We start from the raw sequence: 9730 nt of genomic DNA, 5'->3' as shown, positions 1-9730 counted from the left end.
TCCATCAGGTCTTGTATCATCAGTAAACTAGTAATTTGGTTCTAAATTTGTTTTCAAGTGTGTCAATGTAACGGAACATGCAACGGAGGAATCCAATAATTCCAAGCAATAACACACACAATACAATTAAACAAACGGTAAATTTGACACATTCTTAAGTTCTATCTCCCAAAATATTCAGTCACCTAGCTGCTATAACTTCATAACTTACCATATGACGGAGAAAAAACGACAGTTGAGGTCGTCAAACTTCAATTTCCTTGACATCAATCTGAGGTGGTTGAAATTAATGTCTTAAAACATCTCGGCCATCTTTTGAGTTAAGCGCGGGTGTCATGCGCACTATCAGCAACCCGTCTCTTTCACGGGTGCGCCCTCTTTGCCCTGATTTCCAAGATAAACTTTATTTCAAGAAGTTCTCACAAATATCATTCATTATTTCACTGATTGATTTGCAACGAACAAACAGTAGATTACCAATAGTGCCCGATTCTCATATCAATGTTTTTACAATGGTTTACCTCGACCGTTAGAGTGTTTTTGTATTATTAAATAAAAATGTTGGCAGAAAAACAAAACCTAGAACGAACTTCGAAGCTATCTTTAAATCAATATCCCATTTTCAATGTTAACATCAGAAAACTTAGACAAAAAATACTCTTCACATTTCCTACCTGCTTTGCACCAACCTCTCAATTCCTGGCATCTTGCGGAATATACAGATAATGTCATAATGTCTAACCCCCCCCCCAAAAAAAAAAAAACCCTCTAAAAACACAAACAAGTGTGCGATTTTTGCTCGAGGACAAATTTATCAAAAAGGGGGTTTAAATGGATATGTATTTGGGGTTGGGGTATATAAGGACAATGTGACACACTGAAACTTTTATTTATTTGTTTGTCTATTTATTTATCTATTTTTAATTATTTTATTTAATATATTATTTGACCCCTCTTCCCTGATAAATCAAATAACAATAAGTAGATGATAACACTCAAATAAAACAATAAATAAACAAACGCCGACAGTAATAAACAAATGACGACAACTGTTTTCCATAAAGAAAAAAAACCATTTTATTATAAATTTCAAAATCATCTTTTCATCTTGTGATGTACATGTATTGTAAAAAGATTATAATATGAAGGCTGAACGAAGAATACAAAGCATGATAAACATAGTTATACAGCGAGTATTTAGTTAGGGGGGGGGGGTGATTTGCCTAAAACACAAAGACAATTTCTTTTGCTGAATAATAAATCTTTTTTTTCTCCCTTGGTCTGGTAAATTTCTGTTCGTTTTGCATGTTGCCTGTGCCAAAATGACTTTCCCACTGTTTTGTCTAAATATGGTAGGGTAGCCCCCCCCCCCCCCCATGACCATGAAATGTCCTGTCTATAGACAATTATATTCATATTAAGTGCAGCATTCTTAAATTTTAGCACATATTAACAATGCAGAAATCAAGTAATTTAAAAAAAAAAGGGAAAAATAACAGGAATACACTAATAAAGTAAGAAAGTTACATCATCATACATGTAATGTGCATCAGAAAAAAATTGACACTTATCGACAAGAATTAATTTGTTAAAGGGCTAAACTCCCACTGCACAACCAAAATTTAACATTCAAGCATTATGTTTGTCAACAGTGATTACACTATTTAGATCTTTCATACTAGATTCTTTGATGGAAATAGAATAAGCTGTGGCAAACTGCTTACCAACCAAAAGAACCTAAGGTATAAATGCACAAAATAGTTAATGGCCTGATGTTTCGACCCTAGCAGAGTCTTTCTCAAAAAAAAATTGTGATGGAATTGGTGCAAATGTGACATCAGAATTCAGGTTTTACATTCAAATGAAAGACCAGATCAACCAAAGACCTTCAAAAAAAATTATAGGAGCTGCCAATTGTGACACCTTTCTTTACAAATTGTTTAACAAAATTACCATTAAGTCAGTAATCAGTTTCTACTACTAAAAAATGTGTTTCTTCATTGCAATGAAATTTGGCCAAAAGCTTGCAATAAAATTATCGAAGGATGCTTGAGTACTAGGTGTGTGCCATACTGCCTTTACAATATGCCATGTAAAATTTGTAATTTACATTGATTGAATCAGCTAAAAATACACATTACAATCCCCTTATTAAATATATTTTAAAAATATTATTTAATTTAAAACAATGCAAAAATGGCCTAGCACATAAAAAATCACCTGAATTTCATTATTTACTGTACACCTACGTACAATCTTCTTGTTCCACAATTGACTTACCATGTAATGTGTCATGAGCGAAAACCTTATGGCTGCATAGTATTGAGTTGGGAGTAATAAAGGAGTATACCTTTGAATTTCAGACCGTTTGATTACTTCAATCTAACAAAAATGTTAATATATACAACAAAACTAATCTGATAAAACTACATTTCAAAAGGAGGTCACCTTTTTTTAAAATATCGTCGAAAATTCTGAGTAATTAGGAAGACTAATCTGTAATCGGAATACACCATCTGATAAATGTTAATAACAGTACCGCTTCTAAGATTCACATTTTGGTGGATAAGAACTTACATATATTTTTCTATAACCACATTACTTCAAAGTGAGATAATTTTCAATATGCTTTATACTATCAAAATCTGCTGTACTTCTAATGCAGTCAGTTTTTATTGCTATTAAGTGATAACCAAACATATACCTTTAACTAAGATTATTGCACGTAGGGGATTCGCCCACCGTTCCAGTGACATAAAACATGGCTATTCACCCTCCTTCAAGTCACACCACCTGTACAGGGTCACTAAATGTTTCTTAATCACGGAATTACATGATCCTTGACCATCTCTGTAGAATTTGGCCTTCACTACGGGGAGTAACTGCCTAAATCTCTCTCTAACCGTTTCAGCTTCAGCGGACCCGCCGTCTTGAGGTAGTAGTTCCTTGAGACTATTGCAGCAACATAAGATCCTGCAGCATTCTACGCACTGAATCTCGTACTCTGTGGTGTTTAAGAATGGAGACGTTGCAGGCCATGTTTGAAGACTATCCTCCAGTCTGGTTGCCAGATCAGTGAGTCCGACGACTGCCGATTCTTGTAGCTGCTGCATTACATCGGCAGATAACTGAAGTTTAGAAACAGATCCAATATCGATAGATTCATCTCCCTTCAGAATTCCTCTCAATTCCATCTCATGAACTCCCAGACTCTGTGTCTGAACAGAAGAAGGAAAACTGGAGATCTCTTTTCCTTCATGTTTACTTTTATCAGCCATCTCCGTGCTCGACTCAAACAAATTATTAGGTGCTAAAAGTTTGTTAGCGACAGCTGTTGCCAAATCATGAATCTGCTTACTGATGATGTTGCCGAGAACGACGCCTTCAAAGTTAGCATTGGATTCACCCTGATCAAAGAGTCGTTCATCCTGGATAAAGAGAAGGGTTTAAATATCATGAAATATATCGTTTGCAATAATTGAAGAGGGACAGTACAACAAAGTCCATATGACAATATACCCCTCACATGGGCCGCCTATGATTTGGAGGCTCAACTACTTTCATGTTTGAATGACTTGGATGGTAGCCATTTTACCTGTAGCTGATCATCTTCAGTGCTATCTGCATCTGGTGTACTGACTCCCCATGCAATCAGACTCTGAAGACACTCTCCTGGTAGTCTTTCTAAGAACTTAACTAAGTAGAGCTTCACTCCAAGATGTAGACCGAAAGACGACTGTGTATCCATGCTGTCTAGATCTGAGAGAGTAGACAAATAAAAGATTTCATAATTTCACCACCACCCATAGTTAGTGGTTATTTCATCTACAAGTGATAACGGTAATGACCCACTTTTTTTAGCAGGGTTTAAAAGAACAGATCTACTCTTATAAATGTATGTCAAACATTTTTGTAATCAGGTGAAGTTTGCTGTACCACTGGTTCTTTTGAGAACCAACACTACTCAAAAGAGATTTACACATAGTGCTACCGCAAACCTCTCCTGATTAATAATAAGAATAATATATAATATCGAAGTCTTATATAGCACATGTATCTACCAAACAAGGTACTCAAGGCGCTGAGTATATACAAACTTTCAGAATATGATAGGTAATTGCAGTAATGAATTTTGAGACCCAATTATTTAGCACCTTATAAGGGTTTACAAGGTACTACGGTGCATACGTCAGCCACAGCCAGGAACACCGGGGCGAACCCCTTCTCTTTTCGAAAAGTGCACTGGGTTCTTTTACATGCATTACACAACACATGGGACCAACGGCTTTACGTCCCATCCGAAGGACAAAGCAATGGTTAAGTGTCTTGCTTAAGTACACAAGTGTCACGGCTGGGGATTCGAACCCACACTCTGCTGATCAGAAACACCAGAGTTTGAATTCGGTGCTCTTAACCGCTCGGCCACGACAACAAAAATAAAGAGGTTTTTATGAAATTTTAGTGCTTACCCACCACGCAATATTTCAAGTCCCACTAAATATATTAGTTTAAGCATTTACCATTGCAGTCATTGGTGGCAGCAGCCACCTTCTTGATGCAAGACATGGCCCCTTGCTGGATGTCCACATCATCATCCTGTAACAGTCTGATTACAATCCCCCACAGTATGAATGGAATAGTCCCTGAAAACAAAATAAATATCCATAAGAATCATAATCATTTGCTACAAACAAGGTGCTTAGCAGGGATGAGATTTGACATATGTGAAAGTTTCTGAAAAATGTCTTTCTGGACCAGTCTCACATTATTCTAGATCGTTGACCTCCAAATGTTACACTCTAGGAGGTTTACATGCTGTGCATCACCAGAAATACAAAACTACAACATGAAACACTTGAATAATTTTTTGGATAAGTACAGTTCAAGTTTGCATTTTGTTTTTAACATACCGAGACATGAAGAGGGGTCAATCAGCATAATGGTTGCCAAAGCCTCTACAGCCTTCACTATTGTGAGACGTGATTGGCTGGTTTGATCAGCCCCACTGTTTTCATCAAGGAGTACAGACCAATCGGAGAGAAGCTTACACTCCAATTCCCTATCCTGAAAAGAGAAAAGAGGATAACAAATAATACTTTTTATCACCGCATGGCCTGTTACATCCATTCAGACCTTTATCACGATGTAGCCAGCTAATTGTACTCCCAATTTCAACCGATGTCACCAAATCGAGGCTGGAAGGAAACAACTAGTCAGGTCCTTTTTTTGGCATATGTCAGTCATGATTGGTGTGAGTGACAGTGGACACAACCAAGATTGTGGCAACAAGATAAAGATGTACTCAAACAACTGATCTGATTACTACAGCAAATTACTACAAAAAACATGTAGAGGTTTTTATGAATTTTAGTACTTACCTTTCCTTTGCAGCATGCTGAATAGAGGCTGGGTACTAGACTACTGGTAAACTGTACAATAGAACAAACCAACTCCTCTCTGCAATTGGAAAGAACAGCAACAGATTTTTTTTAATAGGTAGCTAGCCTTAGTCACCATTGACTGTGTGCTTGTTTAATGGTTCAGTCACAGAATAATGACCAGTCAATGAAGAATAGACCAGTAGTCACAGAGGTAGCCGACCTAAAAATTTGCCCAAATTTGGTTATATGCACAAAACCACTCATCTCATGACTGTGATTCACATCGTTATTCCTTAACAGAGAAAGATGTTTACAAATCATAGAACATCACAATAAGGTGAGTCCAGAGAAACACGCTTCAAGCATGGAAGAAAATCTTTAATAAACCAAATAAAACAACCTCAAATACAAAAAGAGAAAATATCAAGAGGAAATTGACAAAGACTGGTGAGGGAAGGAATTTGGTCACTTAGCTTTTATGAATGAGGGTAAATGTTTCCATGGAAACACTTGACCAGACATACCTATGTTTTGGTTGACTAGCTTCAGCAACTGCGGTCTGAAAGCACTCCACACATGTAATCATCTTTCCCTCCGTTGGTTGCCAAGGAAATGGATGAAACAAAGACAGCTGAGCTAGAAGTCTGTAAACCTGTTGAATTATAATGTGAAAGAACCAGTCAGTATCAAAATATCACTTTGAATTTAGCTGGTCATACAGTGATATAAAGTAATATTTTCAGGGAAGCTTTCTACTATCTTATATTCAAACCGTGTAAGTTTAATGTAAATCTATCTGTGGACATTTTGTTTTGTGTTACAAAAAGTACCCAAATCCTTTAAACGGGAAGGTATAAATCCACACCTGTTGTTAAAAACTTAAAAATTAAACAGCATCTGTACAATAACCTGGAGGAGCTACTTACTCTTTGGAGACATTGCTCATGTTTTTCCTCATTCACCATGGCAACCAGTTTAAGAAACAGTGGACGGGATGACATCAAATCAGTCCAAGGTTGATGTGTTTCTTCCGCGCAGCTACTCTGACCCCTTTGAATCAGGTCAGTTAAGGTCAGAAGCCTGACCTCATAAATCGGCGACGACAGAAGGGCTGTGAGAACATCCGTCAATTTCACTGTAAGTGATGATTCCTCATCAGTAAGTCTCACTCTCGGCGAAGTAGGTTCCTTGGAAAGATCCTCCTTTGTAAGCCTCATCATGTCTGTTCTATCCTCTCCTTTTGTCTCAACTGAGTGTGTCTTCAGTTCACCATCTTGAAGATGCACCCATCTTAAACAATAAGAAGCACATGTGGTCTGTAAGCTGACAAAGCCTGGCTCCAGGAAAGGAACCCCTCTTTTTGAACTTCCATTTTTGATTTCCGCGACAGCGATGGCCATAATATCTTGTTTCAGGTTTTTTTTGAGACGGCCAGGATCTGACCATGACGATGTCTTGAATATGAACTCGTCCAAGATTGTCAGATAAGCAGCCTGAGTCACACAGCATTTATTCTCCCTGGATAAAAAAAATATATATAATACTGATCATCAAACAACATGTTTGAAAGAGAAATCACATTAAGTGAAACAAAACATCAACTGTTGTAATAAAACTGCACTTTACACAGCACGGTGAGGCAATTTAAAGAGGGCAAATTCAGTTTTGTGATACACTTATTTTTCAATAGATAGAGTCCTCATAAAGATGGGGGAAACAAAACGACATCATGCGGACAGCACCAGTAATCATTCTGATGATTCAACAATGAACTTATAAACACCTAGTCTCCCACTTTTGATCAAGTACAAAATGTGTAAAGATTTAGTTTGTTCAAAGGCGACAACAGTATTCATCACAGGGAATGTCCTCATCACAGAAGTTGGTGAAAATATTATTAAAGAGAAGACTTACGATGAGGCAAGCCAGCTGTAATCATCAACCATAAGGGATAAGACTGCTCTCAAGGGTGAATAAGTTTCTTGACTGGTAGTTGCTTGTAGAATACACTCCAAAAGATCTCTCATCTGTTAATAATTAAAGAGAAAATAAAATTTACCCAGTCAGTTTCCCTTGTGGTTTATTACATAAGGTTTGAAATAAAAAGTCAAAATCCCCTTAAGGTGATGCCTCTGCTGCCGCTTCCCCTGTTGTGTCGTAACGTGGGTGTGATCCACGGTTACACAGCAGTCAACAATGTATGGCTTCTGACTGGCGCCCCAAACAAAGATATTGACAGAAAAGGGAGACCGCCAACCAAGGTGTTATAGGGAATACAGATGATGTCAATTTAATTGATCAACTTAAAGGAACACGTTGACTTGGATCGGTCGATTTGGTCTTTGAAAAGCGTTTGTAACCGTTTGTTATAAAATGCATATGGTTAGAAAGATGTTGTAAAAGTAGAATACAATGATCCACACAAACATGCCTCGAAATTGCACAGTTTTCCTTCTACCTCGTCGACTAACACGGTCGGTTTGACTCCCATAAATTGCCGACCATGTTAGTTTGCAAAGTAAAAGGAAAAACACGCAATTTCGAGGCAAATTTGTGTGGATAATTGTATTCTACTTTTAAAACATCTTTCCAACCAAATGCAATTTATAACAAACGGTTACAAACGCTTTTTATAGAACAACTCGTCTGATCCACGGCAATGTATTCCTTTAAAGAATTTCAACGGCAACTGAGGAGAAAGATTTTTGAAAACCCACTTTTCAATTTAAAAAGGAGTTCTTATTTTCACACTCCTTTGACAAGATTAAGGAGTGCGGAAGAGTGCCAATTGGACTAGCACTCCCCAACATTATGATCTACCACTTGCAGCTCCATAGTCTCTAAAAAGTATTGAATTCTGCTCCACCAACCAGGGCCCAATTTCATAGAGCTGCTAAGCACAAAAAATTTGTCTTGATAAAAACAGGATTAGCAACCCAATTTCCATGTGATTTTCAGGATAAGCAAACAACAGCTGAATACTTGTAACAAGCAATATGCAACAATATGGTAATCCTGTTTTTATCAAAAAAAAATTTAGGTGGCAACCATAGAGTTATATTTAAGAACTAGAGGGCGCACTGGCCTATATATGCGCTCCGGCATGCGCGCAGGCCGCCATTTTCTAAGTTGACAAAACTGGCATCCTAAAGCGTGTGTTTGTGCGGCCATTTTGTAAGTTGAACAAAACAGCATCGCATAGCGTTCAATAAACACAAACTCCAACGTGTGTTTCATATTCAACGCGCGCACATAATGTCACGCGCGTCTCTCCTTGCGGTCCCGTCACCTTTGTGCAAGAAGCATCACCTCTGCGCCCTCTAGTTCTTATATATAACTCTATGGTGGCAACATGCCCCTGTTAAGTGTAGCCCTCACCTTCAAGTGGCCGTCCAAGGCCTTGTGATGTTAGGCGATCTCTCATAAATTATTATTATTTTTTAATTGCACATCTCACCTGAAGGAGTATACCATGGATCTGATTATGTTGCATTCCTGTATCTGGTTGCTTTGGTAATGAGTTGATTAGATCCGTCAGTGTATGTACTCTGTGGTTTGCTGATACTAAAGGAACCAATGCCCTGGCTGCTATGACTCTGGTCTGACAGACAGCGTTGTTTGCGCACCTATTGAAATAATGCAAACAGGTTAATATTTATATTTATTAAATTTCTCGGGTAGATAAAAAGTACAATAATGCACATTAATTGGGTAAAAAATTTTTAAAATACAGCAAGGAGCAGTTTAAATACAGAGGAAGGAAAAAGAAACAGCTGGAGCCCGAAGGATTGCCTAAAAGAAACGCAGTTCCTGTCTAGAGGCTCTCCTCTCCAGCTGATCCTAAAATGTATAAATATATCAAAATACAAACAGCAATATAAAAATATTACAAATGTGCATAAAATAGACATACAAGGGCATACAAGAAATATAAATGAAAAAGATAAGATAAAAAGGCGTCAAGGAAGTAAAAATTTGAAAAAAAATTCAGAGACGTCCTTAGCAACACCCTTAGCCGTGCTGGCGCCAATTCAGAACTTACCTTAGTACATAAGGCACAAACTGATCCATACTGAGCCTTGAATGAGCGCTGTCCATAGGTGAAGGATAAAGCCTAGATAGGAGTAGAAGCACTGGGAACAGACTTGGATGCAGATGGGCAACACCTGATCTGGATTCAAAAACAAAACCAATAAATGCTTTCCTTCAAATATAAATAATACACCACAGCATAAAAGACAAAATATACTTTTGCATTTGGAGACATTTGAGACAACCGTCTCTTCAGTTTTCTTTGTTATTTTCCCCTGAATTTTGCCGGGTACTGCTATCACCACCCTGAGCTTCCG

At 37.6% G+C, this 9730-nt stretch overlaps 1 protein-coding gene across 1 annotated transcript in view; it reads right to left on the bottom strand.

Moving 5' to 3' along the window:
• Positions 1–1019: 1019 nt before the first annotated feature.
• The window catches only part of LOC117295445 (thyroid adenoma-associated protein homolog), a 28900-nt gene continuing 20189 nt past the window's right edge, over positions 1020–9730 (bottom strand). Inside the window, exons 27-36 of the mRNA XM_033778111.1 lie at positions 9424–9552; positions 8839–9007; positions 7296–7408; positions 6308–6899; positions 5906–6033; positions 5379–5457; positions 4911–5064; positions 4521–4643; positions 3596–3759; positions 1020–3428 (exon numbers count right to left, since the gene is read on the bottom strand). Of these exons, the coding sequence (XP_033634002.1) occupies positions 2766–3428; positions 3596–3759; positions 4521–4643; positions 4911–5064; positions 5379–5457; positions 5906–6033; positions 6308–6899; positions 7296–7408; positions 8839–9007; positions 9424–9552 (2314 nt within the window). The 3' untranslated portion in view covers positions 1020–2765. The remainder of the gene's footprint in view (positions 3429–3595; positions 3760–4520; positions 4644–4910; positions 5065–5378; positions 5458–5905; positions 6034–6307; positions 6900–7295; positions 7409–8838; positions 9008–9423; positions 9553–9730) is intronic.

Source organism: Asterias rubens, chromosome 1 (assembly GCF_902459465.1).
Source record: "Asterias rubens chromosome 1, eAstRub1.3, whole genome shotgun sequence".
NCBI classification, from domain to species: Eukaryota; Metazoa; Echinodermata; class Asteroidea; order Forcipulatida; family Asteriidae; genus Asterias; species Asterias rubens.
Note: the sequence above shows the minus strand (reverse complement) of the source record. Positions and strands in the feature narration are given on the sequence as shown.